At 32.6% G+C, this 19,032-nt stretch overlaps 1 protein-coding gene and 1 long non-coding RNA gene across 6 annotated transcripts in view; one reads left to right on the top strand and one right to left on the bottom strand.

Annotated features, from left to right (window-relative positions):
- PPM1A (protein phosphatase, Mg2+/Mn2+ dependent 1A) overlaps window positions 1-17,903 on the top strand; it is a 48,140-nt gene extending 30,237 nt beyond the window's left edge. For 3 of the 4 annotated variants that reach the window (XM_038544861.1, XM_038544864.1, XM_038544862.1), the window contains exons 2-6: window positions 1,225-2,078; window positions 4,256-4,373; window positions 8,536-8,644; window positions 10,114-10,171; window positions 11,157-17,903. In XM_038544861.1, coding sequence (XP_038400789.1) covers window positions 1,225-2,078; window positions 4,256-4,373; window positions 8,536-8,644; window positions 10,114-10,171; window positions 11,157-11,186 — 1,169 coding nt within the window. In that variant the 3' untranslated portion in view covers window positions 11,187-17,903. Of the gene's footprint in view, window positions 1-1,224; window positions 2,079-4,255; window positions 4,374-6,303; window positions 7,368-8,535; window positions 8,645-10,113; window positions 10,172-11,156 lie in introns of those variants that run through there. The other variant, XM_038544863.1, reaches the window with a different exon arrangement.
- LOC111097062 overlaps window positions 1-19,032 on the bottom strand; it is a 52,826-nt gene that overhangs the window by 29,518 nt on the left and 4,276 nt on the right. The window lies entirely within an intron of this gene.

Consider the following 19,032-nt stretch of genomic DNA (forward strand, 5'->3'; position numbering starts at 1 on the left):
AAATTTTAACCAGCTGTCTCTCTGTGTTGTATGGGCCCATTTCAGACCAGAATTTTTAGCTTTTGATTATTGGGAAAGGATTAGATAGCTCAGCTTTCCTGCTTGTCCACATGGCTGTTCCTAGACCCTCGAATCTCCTTTACTATTTATACCTAATGGTCATAGAATATAATAATAATGATACACGTGATTACTGCTAAGTTGATAGAACAGTAGATCACAATAGGTTGATTTTGTTATATATAACAAGCTTTGTTGTGTGTATATATAATTGCTTTGCACTTTGGCAGTTGAGGTTGTACTCCTTATTGTAATTTAATAACTAATGGCTTTTTCAAAGACTGAAAAACCTATGGAAAAGGTAGAATTTGAACTAGATTTTGCAAGATGGATATACTTTTTTCTTTAAGTAGGGAGGGGGGCAAGGGTTTCCAGTTAAGGGGACTGATATGAGCAGACACTTAAAGGAATGAGTGTGCAAATTTGGATCATTGTGAGTAGATCATTTTTTTACTTTTTCAGAGAGTTCATATAGTAGGAACAAAATTGTAGGTAGTTGAGAATAAAACTAGAAAATCCTAAATATTCAACCAAGATGCTTTGAATTAGTAGGCTTTTGGTATGTTGTGAATTCATTTGGCTTTTTCTTGATTAACATACACATACAATTTAGAGAGAGATTCACCTGTTCATTGCATCCTAAAACACTTGTCCTGGTTCATGGAAACTGATAACCACTGCCAGTCTCCTTTCTACCTCAGGTGGTTGTTTCTGGTGGGGAAGTGTCATGTCAGCTACTTTTATCTTGATGCCTGAGTTCCCTCTGCCTGTTGTTCATTCTAAGTTGTGCCTGATCAACCTCTCTCCCAATTCTTTCTTGTTAATCTCTAGGTTCTAAGTCAGCAACACAATAAGTGTCTGCTTATAAGAGTTGTGATTTTTTTTTAAAAGATTTTTATTTATTTGAGAGAGAATGAGAGAGAGCATGTGAGCATGAGTGGTGGGAGGGGTAAGGGAGGGAGAAGTCCGCTTCCCACTGAGTGGGGAGCCAGATGACATGGGGTTCAATCCCAGGATCATGAGCTGATGCTTAACCGACTGCCCCTGAGTTGTGATTTCTTAATTAAAGCTTTCTTTATATCTCTTTCACTCTTAAAAAGGATGTTGGAAATGTATTTTATATATAAGATAGTTATTAACTTTTCTGTTTCTCTTCCTTTGCAGACCTAGAATATCAAGACATAATGGGAGCATTTTTAGACAAACCAAAGATGGAAAAACATAATGCCCAGGGGCAGGGTAATGGGTTGCGATATGGGCTAAGCAGCATGCAAGGTTGGCGAGTTGAAATGGAGGATGCACATACGGCTGTGATCGGTTTGCCAAGTGGACTTGAAACCTGGTCATTCTTTGCTGTGTATGATGGGCATGCTGGTTCTCAGGTTGCCAAATACTGCTGTGAGCATTTGTTAGATCACATCACCAATAACCAGGATTTTAAAGGGTCTGCAGGAGCACCTTCTGTGGAAAATGTAAAGAATGGAATCAGAACAGGTTTTCTGGAGATTGATGAACACATGAGAGTTATGTCAGAGAAGAAACATGGTGCAGATAGAAGTGGGTCAACAGCTGTGGGTGTCTTAATTTCTCCTCAACATACTTATTTCATTAACTGTGGAGACTCGAGAGGTTTACTTTGTAGAAACAGGAAAGTTCACTTCTTCACACAAGATCACAAACCAAGTAATCCGCTGGAAAAAGAACGAATTCAGAATGCAGGTGGTTCTGTAATGATTCAGCGTGTGAATGGCTCTCTGGCTGTATCGAGGGCCCTTGGGGACTTTGATTACAAATGTGTCCATGGAAAAGGTCCTACAGAGCAGCTTGTCTCACCAGAGCCTGAAGTCCATGATATTGAAAGATCTGAAGAAGATGATCAATTCATTATCCTTGCATGTGATGGTATTTGGGATGTTATGGGAAATGAAGAGCTCTGTGATTTTGTAAGATCCAGACTTGAAGTCACTGATGACCTTGAGAAAGTTTGCAATGAAGTAGTCGACACCTGTTTGTATAAGGTAGCTAGACTTTATTTTAAAAGATAAAAATGATTTTATGTCATCTTAATTATTACTCTCGTATTTAATCATTTTAGAAACTAGTTCTCAGAAATGAGTTTTGGGCACAAAACTGTAGGATACTCTTTACCAATTATGAACATTTAGGAAACATTTTTAGAAATTATCCAATTACTAAATATGCAAGAGTTATAATCTGAATGGTCTTTTAGTAACCATGACTACCTCAGCTTTTTAATATTGTAGAAGATTATCAAAGGCAGAAAGACTATATCATGGTGTGTGTCTTAAAAGGAAAGGCATGGGGGGGGGAGGGTTAGGCCCCTGTGTCTAATGAATAAAAAGCATTTTAGAATTTTAATAATTTATTTTTATCATGTGATATTGCCTTACATTCATGGAAGTACTTTGAGACTATAGTCTAATGAATCTGTAGCACTAACAAAGTTTAGTGATTAACTAGCATGATATGATAAAAATAGCCTTGAACGCGGAGTCAGAAGAACTTGGTGTAAGACTGTGTATGACTTCAGGTAAGCTATTTCAGCTTTCTGGAAAATCAGTTTCTTTAACTGTAAAAAAGGTAAGAGATACTATCACCCTGTCTCATGGGGTTGTTGGGATGATCAAAGGGGATCATATCGTAGATGAGCCAGCTCAGCCCCTTTATTTTACAGAGGAGGAAGCTGAGCAAGAGGGAGCCCACCTGAGTCAGGCCTTGAGTCAGGCTTACCTCTGTCACTTTTGTACTCCATAGTCTTGGACCAATTGTTCAGCCTCTCTCAGCTATTGAGTAGAGATCATAGTATCTAACTTATAGGACTGCTGAGGAATTAAATTTTTTGTTAGTAATTTTTTCTTTTTCTTTAACAAATGTTGATTTTATAAAACTTCTGAGGCTACATATTTGATTTTCTTTTAACATGTAGAAATAGAAAGCCATCTTTATGTTCTCTGTAGTTTTATAAGCATACTGCCAGCTCTACTTAAAATCTTAATTAAAATCTGATCATACTTAGAAATCAGATTTATGTAACATCCAACACAAATCAAGCTTATGTAATATCCAGCAGATATGTTAAAAACAACAACAACAACAAATAGAGCAGCAACTTACTAGTGCACACTACTGATTTCTGAATTTGAGGAGACCCGAACAGTGATGCATATGTTCTTTGTCCCTTCTAGTATGCATAAAAGTAGTATCCATTTGTTGGTCTTAATTCTGGAACTCTTGAGAATTAAATAGTCACTGGCTAAATTAAATGCTATTTTCTTGAGAGAATTGTAACATTCAGACACTAGTAAATTAGGACTCATCTAACACTTTATCTCTTCTGCATTCTCCATTTTAAAAATTATTCAGTACCTTATCATCTGCCGCATTTTATACTGTTTTTATCCAAGATTCTTTTTAATATTAAATTCCTTGGTTTACTTAAACTAATGGCATAAGGTCAGTTCTCCCATATTGAGGAATCAGATACTTAAGATGTAAAATTTAACTCCAGTTCCTAAGAGAGAGAGGAATATTAGGGATGCTAACATTGATTCAGGTATTTTAATCATACCTAGGTATCTTTAAAAATAAATATATTTCCTAAAAGTTAATTTTTTTAAATTATGAAAATTTTAAAAATGTTTAAATTATATATATAGCTTTACTTCTAATTCCATGTTTCTATTTATTATGAAGCAAATTAGTTTAAATATAAGTGTCTCAAGTATACATGTAAGTATAGGTCAAATCCTCTTGTAAGTAATGCCACTAGAATTTTCAGTTTTGTTGAATGAGTGTGTGTGTGTGTATGTTTGTGTATTTTTATTAGGTATCACTTCAAATTAAGTAGGCCACCAGTAAAATGTTCAGAAATCTTTTTGCTGTATAGCATTAAAAAAAATGATTGTTGTAGTGGAGGTTAACCTGTAGTGTTTCTCCTGTCTTTTGGAGTGTTAGTTATACCGTATACCATATGTAGTATATGTGTACAGGGGTGTGCCTCTCTACATATGCATATTTTTTCTCCTTGAAATATATATATATATATATATATATATATATATATATATATGTATGTTAGAGCAAGTATAATTAAAATTGTCATGGCTGTAGAAGTTCTCAAGGCTTTAAAGAGCAAGACAAAAGCATAATATTTCTCAAACTTTTTTCTTCCCAGGGAAGTCGAGACAACATGAGTGTGATATTGATCTGTTTTCCAAATGCCCCCAAAGTATCACCAGAAGCAGTGAAGAAGGAGGCAGAATTGGACAAGTACCTGGAAAGCAGAGTAGAAGGTGGATCATTTAACAAAAAATAAGTAGCTTTAATTAAAGAAAAACCTCAACACAATCAAACTTTAATATTTTAGCTTTTAGATCTTTACATGCCTTTGACATCTAGTGTTTAGTGTACAAAAGTGGGAAAGGGCATTTCTGTAGTAACTGTTCAGATGCTTTTGATTGTCCTATTACAGTTATATTAGAAATAAGAACTAGTGTGACCCTATACATTCTGTTCAGGATACTTTTGTTTAAAAAGGCTAAAAAGTGTTTGTATGCTTTGAAATTCTTGATGAATTCACTGGCATGAGTAATTTTATGCCAGGAAAGTCTGATATGTGGTTTATTTAATTATAAGCAGATTATTTATGATGGTAATAATTTGAATACCATCTTTCTGTGTAAAGCTATGTATACGGATTTAAGATCTTTAGGACTTTTTTTTTTTAATAACTTGAAGATCACAGCCTGGTTATTAGAAACTTTCATATGCCACAGCTTTTACAAATATATTTTAAACTGTTTCAAGTCATCTTGCCTAAGCCATAAACTTCCTCACCAAGACAACATAGACCTGAATAGAAGATACACTAGGTGTCTACTTGGCAGAAATATAAATGCTGAATAAAAGCAAAAATAAGTTGGGAATTCCAGAAATATGTTTGTCTTAATTCTGCAAATTACTTTGAGACAATTAGAAAGATGTTTGTAACTCTCTAGTGTAATGCCTTTAAATATTTGAAAAAATATAAATGACCTTATATGCAGCTACTACTTATAATGCTAAGGTCTCCCCAGAGAATTCCATTTCGCTACATATATGCAATAAGCATATAGATTTGCAGTTTCTTTAAGCAGAAAAACTTGACATGCCTATGATAGCGTTAAAATGCATTTTGGGCTCCTAATGTCATGAATTTGCACGTTAAAGATCTAATAGCATGTAAGCGTTGACCTACACACTATTATATTCCGCTGTGCCTACATTATTAAAACTAATATGCACTTTAATTTTGTTTTCTCCCTTTTTACTGTTTGATATCAATTATAATCAGTCTGCTATTAGAATCATGATTGGTTTTGATTTTCAGTACTATCTAGAGCTGCTATTTTGTTTTTATCGCTTTCCCCCACATGATAGTGATATATCTAGTATATGTATGTACTATTTAGTATTTCATTCATTGGACATACTATTCAATGGGTTTGTTTTCTCACTACTACCTAAGGCTCTTGGAATTTTTATATTTTAAATGAATCATTTTGAAATGTTATTTATATATATAATACAGTAAAATAAAATATTTAGAATGCTACCAAGTTATCACATTGGTTCAAACTGCTGGCTAGTGGAAAAATGAAACCATAAGAATATGTATTGGGATAAATTGGTATTTGATTTATTGGCACTTTTAAGTAATTTGGGTGTACATGTTTTCTTACTGATTTAAAGAATAAGTACTTCCGTTTCATTTACTATGAAATAGGATCATGTTTTTAGAAATGAATTACAACATTTCTCTTTCGTGTGCACTCTTTTAAGTTTTTGGTGCAATTCTAAATAATTGCTTTATATACATAATTTTATGTTATAATATTAAGTTTTTTTATTGCTTTTTATCAAGGAAGAATTACCACCTGAACAGTTTACATCAATACTCAGTATTTTTGATATGTTGAAGTATTATACTTGTATCATTCAATTTGAGATTACTATGTTACAAATCAAGTTTCATATTCTTTATTGATGAATTATTCTTTATTGAGGTAGGTTTGATAAGACTGCAACTAGAGGATAAATATTACATTAATTAAAATTGCTACTATATTTTAAAACATAGAATGTAACTATATTGCAAAAGTTGTTCTAAGTAAAAAGTACTGCATTCAGCTTCTAAAACAGGCACTGAATATTTTTTCTTTTTTTTTTCTTTATTTCTTTAAGTACATGTCTTCAAAATTGCTGTGACCTACTAAACCTCATTTTATTTATTTTGCATACTTTTGGCTTCTCTGTCCACACCATCAAAGGAAAGACTTTTCAGCGCTCCTATTACCTGTGCCCTTCTAAATACTTGACTCTCTCTAGGGTTGCGATGAAAAGACTCAGCTCATAATTTAAACTATATCACTTAAGTTTGTGGTCTTTCTAAGCCAATTTAAGATTGTTCTTGTACTTTTTAAATCTTTTCTGCTGACTGCCCGAGCTTTAAAGTTGTTAATTTGGAGATGACTGCTAGGATCCCTCAGACTTGGTGTGGAGGGAAGTGGGGAAGAGCAGAATGTGTTTATATGTTAGTATGAGAAACATATCTTCTATACATATATATATATTCTTTAGTAAAAGCATTCAATCTTTTTACAATTCTATTTAAAATGTATAGTCCAAGAGCAAGTGAAGGAATATTTCTTAAAATTCATTTTGTTTTCCTTTTTAAAAGCAGAAGCAATGCTAGTGTAGCATTAATGGTAAGACAGTTTAAATGTATTGTCCCATGTGGAATAGGAGTTATTAACTGTTTTTAAAGCCTTACATTATTTTTTTTTAAAGAATTTGTCTTCCTGTAATTTTCTTCACAATTAAAATACCCCAATATTTTAACAAAGGAGATGTAAGATACATCAAATATAGGTGATTAAGGTAATGTTTTTTAGACCTGAAACTATCATTGCTTGAATTTATCATCAGTGTTCATTTCTATTGTATTTAGTTATCTATCCAATAATTGTATTGGCTTAGCAGAGACTGTATGTTAAGTGTATTACAGCTTTAGATTGTGAAATTGTGCAGCATAGGTAAACATCAAAACCCTTTATTTTTGTACAGCAGATTTCCAGCATTAGAACCATGTAGAATACTAGCTGTTAAAGATTATACAATAAAGGAACTTGGCAAACCAAATCTGAGATCCTTGCTTTTTGTTCAGATTTAAGACTGGTTTAAAAAAAAAAAAGGCAAAAAAATAATACATGGTGAAATTTGGCCTTAATTCCAAAAGGACAATTTGAGCCATTTAAAGAAATATGAGTAGCAGTGTCTGTTTTTTAATATAATGTGGCCTTAATGAGGAATTGATATTTTGAGACTTGATCCAAAGGATGGAAGATCTTTATATGCATTGTGATTTTCAAAGGTATTTACAAATTGAGAACTAGAATGATAATTTTATTGCCCTAATGATGACAAAGAAAATGTCTTAGTATAAACATTTAAAAACAGATAATTGAGCAAAACTTGAACTTTTAATTTACAAATACCTTTAGTATGATCTTGCATTTAGAAAAAATAACTCCAAGAAAAGACTTCTTATACTTGATAGTTTGAGAATTCTTTAAGTTGTTTGTACATAATTGTTGGTATTCTGTGGTATGAATAACAGTATGCATCTACATGGCAACACTGCAGATCATATCACTGACCCATTTTGTAACTGGATGTTTTGAAATTAACAATTTTAAATACAGTTGTATGGTTTTTTTAATTTTTTCTTTGTAAAAATTTATCATGAAATTTAGATTTTTTTCCATTCCATATGCCCTGTTCAAATAACGAACTAAGGAAATGGTATTACATAGCTGTTTACTGCTTAAAGATCTTCAGACAAAAATTAAGCTATGAGTGGTATTCAGTTATATAACCTAACCTGCACATGCTACTTACATATCATTTTGCAAATACAAAGATACGTAAAAATGATTTGGGTTAGTATATAATCAGTAAATTCCATTATATTTAAAAGGTTTTTTTCCCTTTCAAATTTTGATGTTGGTTTTTTTTTTTTTTAAACTGCAAAATTCAGGAAACATGTTTCCAGTCTGAAGAGAGGAGTTGACCTCCTCAGAAGTAACTAGTTGGCATCTTAAGAATATTCTCATTCATATACCCATATCCTTGATGATGTAATATACTGATTTTAACATGACATTTTTCCACATTTTTATCTTGTTTATTTTCATTCTTTGAAGTTAATCTGGAAAGTATCTCATTTTTTGTGTTATTTTGTGCATCCCTTTGTCAAATTTTCAAAGGTCAACTTGATTTTTTTCCTAATACCAGCTTAGAAAATCTCAGATGTGGTAAATGCCATCTTTAAAAACCTAAGTTATCTTTGTTTCAGTTTTTTTTAAAAAATTAAATTTGGATAACACTTACAAAAAAAGTACTTCTGATTCCCAGAAATCATAAAGAAGCAGGGGGAAGGCGTCCCTGACTTAGTCCATGTGATGCGCACATTAGCAAGTGAGAACATCCCCAGCCTCCCACCGGGGGGTGAATTGGCAAGCAAGTAAGTTATATTCTGCATCCTGTTAAAATTTATCTCAGTACATAAAAATGTTAGGTGTTCATTGATCAGATGTATACTTACCTAATGGCTAAAGTGATGCAATTACCTGTATCTTCAAATGTTTAGCCTGTGATTCATTGTTTTTCATTATTAATGATAAAATGCCGTGTGTTTAGGATAGATGTCAGAATGTCATTGTTTGTAACTGACTGTACTGAAGGCTGTCTTTAGTGGAGGCTTGGGTTACATTGATTGCCTGATAGCATTAAATAGTGAAAGAATTTTTTAAACTAAATTATGTAGCACTACAAAATTCTAATTGTCATTTTTATTATTATTACATTTATTACATTTTTATTACATTATAATTTGATTTTGTCAATCCCTGGATAATTTATCATCCCAGGGATGAACATCTTTCTCTTCTTCCATCTAAGCCATTTTTTTTTTCCATTTTTCTACATCTCTGATTTTCCCACTGTTTTTGGTTGTTGATTCCTAGTTGGTTGGATTTTGTTGTGAGGGAAGATAGGAGGATGCGTTTCTTGCTTTTTTTTCTATGTGAACTCCAGTTCATAGAACTGGACTAATTTGTGTCAGATATTAATTAAGCTTACATCTTTATAAACTTAAGTGGAGACTTTAAGAAATTTTATAATTCAAACAGTTTTACCTCTATATGATATCCACATAATTGACCTACAAAGATATTAGACAATTTCCTTCATTCTCTACTATATTCTGTAAATGTAGCCATGTTCTTTATAATCATTTCTCTAACTAGTAATTGTAGAAATTCCTATTTGAAGCTTTTCTTAGAAACCTTTTCTTCCAATATGACTTTCTGTGAAATGACTATTAAACTGCTTCAAGTCAGTTTTGGAAGTACGGAGGCTATAACTTATAAATACCATTACAGATTTTTTAACAAAATGTTATTCAATAAGGTCCTGTACTCGGCAGGGAAATTTCAGCTTTAAAATCGAGCCTTTTAAAAGGGGTATTACAAAAAGCTGAAATTTAAATGTAAATTTTATTTAAATTATTTTACTGCAACAGACGTTGAAGTTACTTCTACTTCAAAACTAACATTGAACTCTTAACCAGAATGTTAGTGTTATATCTTAAAACTGCATCGTCATTGCTGACTCATAACCACAGAAGCCAGTTCAAATGAAATAGACAATATATAAATGAAGTAGACTGCTTTTTTTTTTTTTTAAACCATGGCTTAGTCTTCTTCTAGTAATTGGGTTGGTGGAATGTTACATTTTAGAGTAAATTCACCTCTAGTTATCATTGGGGCTCAAATGTCTTAAAGTGAGGATCACTTATTGATAGTAAGAAATAGAATTAAAATAATTTCTAAGTATAAGATTATCTTTGACATTTTAATGAGCACCTAACTGTGAAGTATTAAACAGTTTTGTGCTCTAAAGAATTAACTTTCTGCATTTCTTTAAATTTAGGCGGAATGTAATTGAAGCCGTTTACAATAGACTGAATCCTTACAAAAATGATGACACTGTAAGTAGCATTTTGGCTCTGTCTACTTTCCCTTCCCCTCCACTCTAAATGCATATCCTTCCTACCTGTTTTTGCAGAGCTGTTCAGTGTACCCATTCTCTTACACACACCCCTGATTGATTGCTCTGAATTCTGGCTGCACCACAGTTCTAGTGATTGAGGACATAATCATGGTGAGTGGCCACCTCTCTCAAAAAAGAAGAAAGTCCCTTTGAATTATTTTTGTTTTTTTAAGCCTCTACAAGCAATCAGCTTCAAAAGATTTACCTCCACTAAATGATTTTTTAAAGTTGGGAATAATAGCTCTGCTCAGAATCTTGAATTATTCTGAGTTTTATAAGCAGCTGCAACAGAATTTCAGAATACGCAGCTCCACTAAATAGTTTTTATATTTGGAAATACCTTTGCTGAGAACCATGGAGTATATACTTCATTTAGATCCTAACATAGAGAATTCTACTTATATAAAAAGACATTAGAATGTCATATTCTGCAGTTGAATTTCCTGTTAGAATTCTGTTGTAGTATTGGTGTTTACAGAAAAGTGGGAACTTAAAATCATTTGGGCACGGCTCTGAGATATATATTGCATTATGAATCCTCAGATCTCACATTACTTGAAGCCTTAATTTCTTCTTATGTAATAAAAGTTTATACAAGTAGTGTTCTAAAAAAATTAGGTTTTAATTGAAAATAAATTTTTTTAGCAATTATACTGGTTTAGAAATACATTCGGTTAACATCATGGTAAAATGCTATTTCAGATATTTCATTCAATACAAAACAAAGGGTTAACATTTTTTTTTAACAAATTGAATACTGATATTTCATTTACACACATACACTTACTTCTACGCTATAAAAAGTGTTAGTCTAAATGTCAGCTTTACAAAACCCTATCTTTCTGCATTATCCAGAAAGTAATATGTTGGAACCTCTCAGCTTTAATGTAGTTCCTTGTTTTGCTTTGTTTCCTTTTATGAAGGACTCTACATCAACTGATGACATGTGGTAAAACTGCTCATCTAGCCATGGAGTTTACCTTCACCTCCAAAGGAGAGTACAGCTCAACTTCCTTGAACCTTTTAAACATCCATCCTCAACTTTAAAGAAGGACATGAGACATGGGTGAGAGTGGATCACACCAGAGAGCTTCAGCCGTACAACAGCTAGCCCAGGACTGGTTTTTTTGTTTTTTTGTTTTTTTGTTTTTTGTTTTTTTGTAAATTTGAGACTTATGTAAACGTGATTTCAAACCATAATTCATGTTGTAAATCAGACTCCAGCAATTTTTGTTGTATGATTTTGTTTTTTGTAAAGTGTAATTGTCCTTGTACAAAATGCTCATATTTAATTATGAACTGCTTTAAATCACTATCAAAGTTACAAAAAAATGTTTGGCTTGTTGTGTGATGCAACAGATATATAGCCCTTTCAAGTCATGTCGTGTTTGGACTTGGGGTTGGGACGGGGAGAGCAGCAGCCATGTCAGCTACACGCTCAAATGTGCACACGATTATGGAGAGTAATTCCAAAATCTTACGAAGCCCAATATGCAGGGAGTTAACTGAAAACTATCTTGGCAGTGAGGTTGGCACTGTTGATAAAGCTGGTCCCTTCCTTTAACTGTCTTTTAGGTTGTTCTTGCCTTGTTGCCAGGAGTATTGCAGGTAATACAGTATATTCATAAGAATATCAATCTTGGGGCTAAAATGCCTTGATTCTTTGCACCTCTTTTACAAGTCCTTACGTTGAATTACTAATTGATAAGCAGCAGCTTCCTACATATAGTAGGAGACTGCCACGTTTTTGCTATCATGATTGGCTGGGCCTGCTGCTGTTCCTAGTAAGGTATTCTGAATTCCATTTTATCAATAAAGCTTGATTTAACAAACAAGAAATTTAATCATGTATGTGTAATTCCTCCTTTACCTCACCCTTTTAAAACACCATGCCATTGTAAATGAGAAGTTTCTCATGGGGAAAGATGTTAGTCTCTTTTATTGGGAAATACTGTTACTGTACTGCAAGGCACAGATGGAAACTGTTTCCCTTCCATTAGAAAGACTACAAGATTTAAGTCTCTGTTGTTTCTTAATCTGTTTTTTAATGGATTTCTTTCTGGCTGCTTATTTTTCATTAAGATGTGGATCAGCTTGAATTTGCCTACTGTTTCATTAAAATAATTGTCAGAGCTTGACAATCTAACACTCTATAGTAGGGGTGTGTGTAGGTATGTGTGTGTGCGCGTGCCTTTGTGTTTGTGAGTGTGTGCTTGCCTGTGATTCTACATTGGCCCATGTCTTTAGAATCCAAGTAGTTAAGATGTATTTGTGATTTGAAATATAGCATGTTGCTAATATTTAGCTGTTGGCCTTTAAAAATAACTTTCAAAGCTTAAAGAATTGTAGATATAAAAATAACCTAATCTAATTTAGGCTTAAATTCCTCTAAGCATGTGAAAGTAAGTTTTTAAATCTGTCACTCAGAAAAGACTACTGTTTTGTGCCCTTCTGTATTTTTGTCTGTCTAGGTTGGATATTGTATTTATTGCCGTGTAATTTAATCATTCAGTAGGCAGATTCTCCACTAGGAAACTATTAACATGTAAGATTACAATACAGCATTGAATACAAAATCGAAACTCTGTATAAAAGGTAGTATAATCAGTTCTGTTATATTTGTTTTTTCCCTAACTTGGAAATATACATATTTGTATATATAGCCTTAAAAACTAATGTAAAGTTAGGGGAGTAGTGGGCAAAGTAATGTGAAATGTCTCAGATTTAAGTAGTTACATACCAGCAAAACCTTTTCGTTATCCCTCTTATTTGTGAGGAGATTTCAATGTAATTTAATTGTATTTAATTTATATCTCAATCCAGCATGAATGAAGAAAAACAAGTACTATTTATATTTAGAAATTCCTAACAGTTGGAATTACAGAACCAATTCCAAACTTACAAATAAATGCTCAGTGTCTAAATCTGTGGTAGAGTGCGAAGTATGACAATGTTCTGTTATGGCTTTGCAAGCATCTCAGTGTGCATTCAGTAGATACCAGTGCTTCTAGTGTAGAGTGGTTACTAGACCTACTAGTGCTGAAAACTAAATTCCTAGTATAAGAAGACAACTCCTTAATTTTTAAAGTAGACTGAATTTTTTACTTCTAGAAATTTCAAAACCTTGAATTAGATTTTGAGATGCAAAATTGTTAAATCACAAGTAAAAATATGTGATGAAAAGCTATATTTCAGACCATAATAGCATACTTAGAGGTTGGTGGGGGGGGGGGGGTTGAGAATTTTTAAATAAAAAGAGGTTAAGATATTCCTTGTTAACATTATTAGTACTGAAAATGAAGCTTGGAAGTGAGAGAAAACTATATTAATTGTTCTCTGAGAAGACTAAATCTTTTCCACATGAGTCAGCATTGCCATACAATATATAATTTTTCATTGTAAAAAAGGAAGTATACATCATAATAGACTATGTGTGTTCTTGATTCTGGGGGGGGAGGGGAGAGGGTGGTGGTGGTGGGAACCAACCACACTTTTAAAAGGCACTTTTGCACCTCTCTTGTGCACTTCATTTTTGTACCACTTAAGTTCTTGCCTTCCCGACCCCCTTTAGTGTGCTAATTAATTAGCATCTCAGGGCAATGCCTCGAAATTTTTTCATGTGTTGTATGTTATTTTCTTTGGAGGATGAAAGTTCTTGTGTGATGATAGTATACCATTCAAATGTACTTTCATTTATGTGTTTTAATAGGACGAACTCAATTTGCTGCTTTTAATAGGAAATCCATTTTGTGTAGCAGACTCTTGTTACCTTAACATTAAAAAATGTCACTGATCTCTTACTGTTTTAGCAAGGTAAGCTCTCTTAATTTCCACTTTCTTAAGAAATATACTTTTACAGATAACAGAAGCAGTTCTCAGTATTAGCATTAACTTTAAAAAATCCAAGTGGTAGGTATTTTTGTTAATTTGCTTTAGAACTATGTCAAACATTTTTAATTATAATGCTTGCTTCTAGAGTACCGTGCAAATAGTGTACTGTTCCAGCCACTTATTTTTTTTTTAGTACATTAAGAAATTTGGAATACAAATTGTATTATTAAGAATGTAAATTCTTAATAGTACATTAAGAATAAATCAGTTATGTAATTCAAATAATCTGAATTATACCAACACTTTTAGTATTCATCCATTTGACCACATATTAATTCCACTAATAATTCAGCTTTTCCACAAAATGTATTGAGGGTTATCTACAGAACACTGTTCTAGGCTAAGTACTTTGGAACTATAAAGAAATGAATAGGTCCTTGCGCTCAAGTTTACATTTGAGTACAATTTATAATCTAATGTATGTTAATACTATAACTTAATTACTCATTCAAAAAAATGGTTACTGCCCTCCTACTGTCTGCCAGATAATTTTCCCGAACAAGGCAGGTCTCTGCCCTGAAGAGCTCATTTATACTTCCATTATTCATTTGAAACTCTTCATTTATTTTTTTTCCCCAAAGTTAAAAATCTCAGAAGAAAATTTTACTCAGCATAGTAATAGAATTGGACTGAGGAGTATGCTTCACTCACTACCTTTTAACCAATGGCCTGTACTCTTCCTGCTGACAGCAGCCAGGCAGAGAAATAGGTCATGGATTTCCTAGAATTCTCCAACCCTGGAAATACTGTTGGGAGTTTGAGTTTAAGGCATTAAAAAATATATATATATATATAGATATATATATACACACACACACACACACACACGTGTGTATATATGTATAATGTGTGTGTATGTATATATACACACATATATAAAAATTTAAGAAAAATTCTGTTTCTTGAAAAAACACTGCCAGTTTTAATATCTGGCTTTAGCCAAATGATTACTATGTTTTAATTTTTAAGATAATTTCACTGCCCATCTTTATTGGACAAATTCAATTTGTGATTTCTGAAAGAACTGACAAAATTGGTTACAGGTTTTCTTTTTTGTTTTAATTTTGAATTTCATGGCATATATATACTTTTAATTCATAAAGTTTGAATTAGAGGTGTAAGCCTGTGATGTTTGTACAGTATTACGTTAGGATTTGGTAGTAGAAAATATGTAAATATTTCAATACATAGATGTTTCTCTTTTGAGGTTTTTCTTTGAAGGAACCTTAAAGAGTTTCATACTTTTGCTTGCAGATACTGCTGGTGAGATGACCATTTTGTAATTTGAGTGATCTAGTCTAATTAGTTTTTCTTTTAGACATTAGGATGACTTCGTTAGAGTTTAAAACTTTAGGAGCCTAATTTTACTTTATTTCCTTCAATAATGTGCCATGAGTTTTGGATTGTATTTTTAAATTATACATTACTTTAGAATATGCTTGAAATATTTAAGAATACATTTTCTAAATGCTGGGAGTATAATACTGCTGTTTTGTTGGTCAGAATAATATGTCTCAAGTGTTAGTTATTACTGATAATCAGAATGCCATACAGAAATGATGAGAGGCATTTGGTTCCACTTCATTGTCAAATGAACATTTCTGTTTTTGTTCACCTTCACACAGATTCTCTCCCTTTTACCTGCTCTATACATATATTAACCTAATGGCCTCTGCTCTTATGTTTTCCCCGATTATATTACCAGCACGTAGGAGTGCGCCAAGTAGAAGAACTCACATCTGTTGAAATTGTAGTTGACATCTTATATTAGATGGGGGAATATGTTGTTTGAATTGATAAAACAAAAAAGTAACTTTTTTTTCCCTCCCTCATCCAGCAGAAATGTTGCTTTATTTCCTCTACTACCCTCTTAGTGATGTTCTTTCTCTCTCTCTGTCTCTTTTTAAGCAGGCCAATTCTGTTTTCTTGGGTGCATTACCTTACCAAGGCCAATTAATAACACTATATAAAAGTGGGCCAAAAATAAGAAAACTTGGGAGATTAAGGGGTGGGGAGATGCCAGTGAGGAAGACAGAGAGGATTACTCTTAATTATTTTAAAAGCCATAGGAAGGTCCTCCTTAAGCCCAGCTGTATATTATTAAGAACTGTTGCATCACATAAACCAGCAAAGAACCGACCTTTGTTTCTTCAGATCATTTGATTTTTCCCAGCAAGGGAGATAATGATAAAAATTGCTGCTTCAACTTAAAAACAGAAAAATAAATGCAAGGTTATTTCACCCCAAGCCCAATCGTTTTGTTCCTTTAATTGCTCTAAAATAGTTTTCTATTAGCTTGCTTATTGAATTAAATGTTTAGAAAATTTTAATGTTTTTCCTTTCTTTTATATAGTCCTCCTGATTCAGTAAAGAACATTTAGTAAATTTGTGTTTGTATGGTACTATCTGAAGTAAGATTTGTTTAGATTGGGTAGCTGCAGAACAAAATTAGTAATAATTAGGTACAGTGAGTGGTACAAAATCATTTTAGCAGTGGTTCTTAACTTTTTACGTTCCTAGACCCTTTGAAATTGATAAATCCTAGGAACTTCCTTACCCAGGAAAATTCATGTAATGTACATAACTCCCCAAAGTTTACAAATATGCAGCGATCCATCAGCCTTTTTCCTGCAAAGCCCATAAAAATTTCAAGGGCATCAAAATAACTAGAGTCTATTTTAAGGAAGTGTTTCACTTTTTAAAAGATAGAAGAGGTGGATGGGAGACTAAACTAGATCCTGGCATTAAAATAATTCTTTTTTAAAGACTATTTTGGGGAAAAGCAAGTGATTAAAGATGAATAAAATAGAGCATTTGTACTAGTTTTGGAGGACAACATCACTCTTAAGTTTGCCACGTGAAACTCAATAGAAAAGGGGTTTTAAAAAATGGAAATTGAAAGTTTGGAATGTTTCTGACCTGCATAGTGCAAATATAGTATATTCATAACACGTTTAACTGTCAGATCTCACTCAGGTTTTAAGATTTTGAGCTCCCTAGTCTTAGAAGAGTTCATTAAATGTATAATTTACTTCAAATTCTAAGGAATTAGGTATTTACTTAGTGATACAGAAAGTTAAAATAAGATGTAACATATGGCCATTAATGTACAGGATTAATGGGATTTTTCTATTAAAATATAACGACCATGAAAAAATTGATTAGCTTGTTGCATTTGTTGCCAAAATTGGGTGTTCAGTTATAGCTTATTCAATTCCCATTTGTGGGAATTTTGAAACAAAAACCAATTGTCTTACTTGGTTAGCCATTGATTAAGGCAACAGCATATCTGCAGGAAAATATCTTGTTTGTAGTAATACACCCCAATAGTTGGTTTTACTCTTGAAATGATTTATTTCACTTAATTTGTATAATTGTTATGAGTGGAGAGACCATATACATGTTAAAAGCATGTTTCATTATATATATATTCATTTTTTAAATCTATAAATGTAAGACTAATACAACTGAAGAAATATTTTTCCTAAACAATGTATAACGAAATTCTCCACAGTTAACTCACCCACTGTTTGCTGTTTATGTGATCCAAACTTTTAAAGAAATTCCATAAATGTATATTTTGTATTATGTACCATTTTCCTGGTCCAAAGAAAACATGTGAATTCAGTTCTAACTTTAAGAATGTACTTTTTTTTTTAAGTCTGTTGAAGAAATTGCATTCAGCCTGTGAATGATTGCAGATTGTATGTGAGATGAAAAGTAGAAATAATTTCTAGTTTGCAAAACTGGTGCCACTAAATAAACAGGCAATTGCATAATGTGTGTGTGTTTATGATTGTTTGATATTGCAAGGAGCATTTTTGTTCTGCCTAGAAACATGGAAATTTTGAGGTTATTAGGCTACATTAAGAGAACTTTTGTTCAACTCAACTTGGTTAATTGGCTAAAGAAGATAGAGCCTGATAATCATAATTTGAAGTAGACTTGTCCTTTCTTGATTTTAGGAAGATTACTGAAAGCAAGTAAGTTTGAATTGATAGTTATTTTCATAAAAACATTCCAGAAACTACAAAAGTAGTTCCTCTTTTGGCAAGAACATTCCCCTTTTTCTATTTATATAGATGATAAAATTTCTTACTCCCTTAAAGAACTGAGACTAGGAATTAGGAGTGGTCTGGAACGTAACTCATTTAGTGTCCCAGGAGTAGTGCTCACTTCATAGTGGGGTGTGTGTGTGTGTCTGAGTATATGTGTTTTGATGCTTTTGCTAATTCTGAAATTTTGTTGTATTACCTGTGTTCATGTCTGAAAGTGTGACTCATTTTATAGGCTTGCATAATTGAATTAGAGGGATTTTAAAGTACACTCAATTGGTAATGTAAGTGAAGTTGTAAGAACTGCAAAAGTTTACTTTCATTATAAAATGTGGAATGAAAGCACAGTTAAGCACAGTTAAGTAGTGAGTCTTCAAAGTAAGTTTGAGGCAAATAAGAATGTATTTGGCTTACGTGTAACTAGTATCGATCTGTTCACCTGTCAAAATGTCACTTCATATCCTGGAGTGTTGTTTTTGTTTTTTTTGTAATAATTCCTTTAAACATTGAAGGTAGGGTTTGTTTTTTGTGTTTTAAGTACAAATTGTTTATTTCAATTACTCTTTTACTTTTAAGTGATTACTTACCAAGATACTAGTATTGGGGCTCTCTTTCCTTGTTATCAATTGCTTCGACTGAAATTCCCATCAAATCACAGAAATTTTTATTCTAGTTGAAAAATATATTCTTAAATGAACTACCCTATAAAAACTTAGTTTGTATGCCGTCAATAGGATTTTGTTTACTTGTCACAAAACCAATCACTTACCAGAGACAGGTAAATGATTTGTGCTCTGCTGCCTGTTGTCTAAATGAGATTCATATTAATTTCTCTGATACCTTATATAAGGTG

The sequence above is a fragment of the Canis lupus genome, chromosome 8 (genome assembly GCF_011100685.1).
Source record: "Canis lupus familiaris isolate Mischka breed German Shepherd chromosome 8, alternate assembly UU_Cfam_GSD_1.0, whole genome shotgun sequence".
In the NCBI taxonomy this organism is placed as follows: Eukaryota; Metazoa; Chordata; class Mammalia; order Carnivora; family Canidae; genus Canis; species Canis lupus.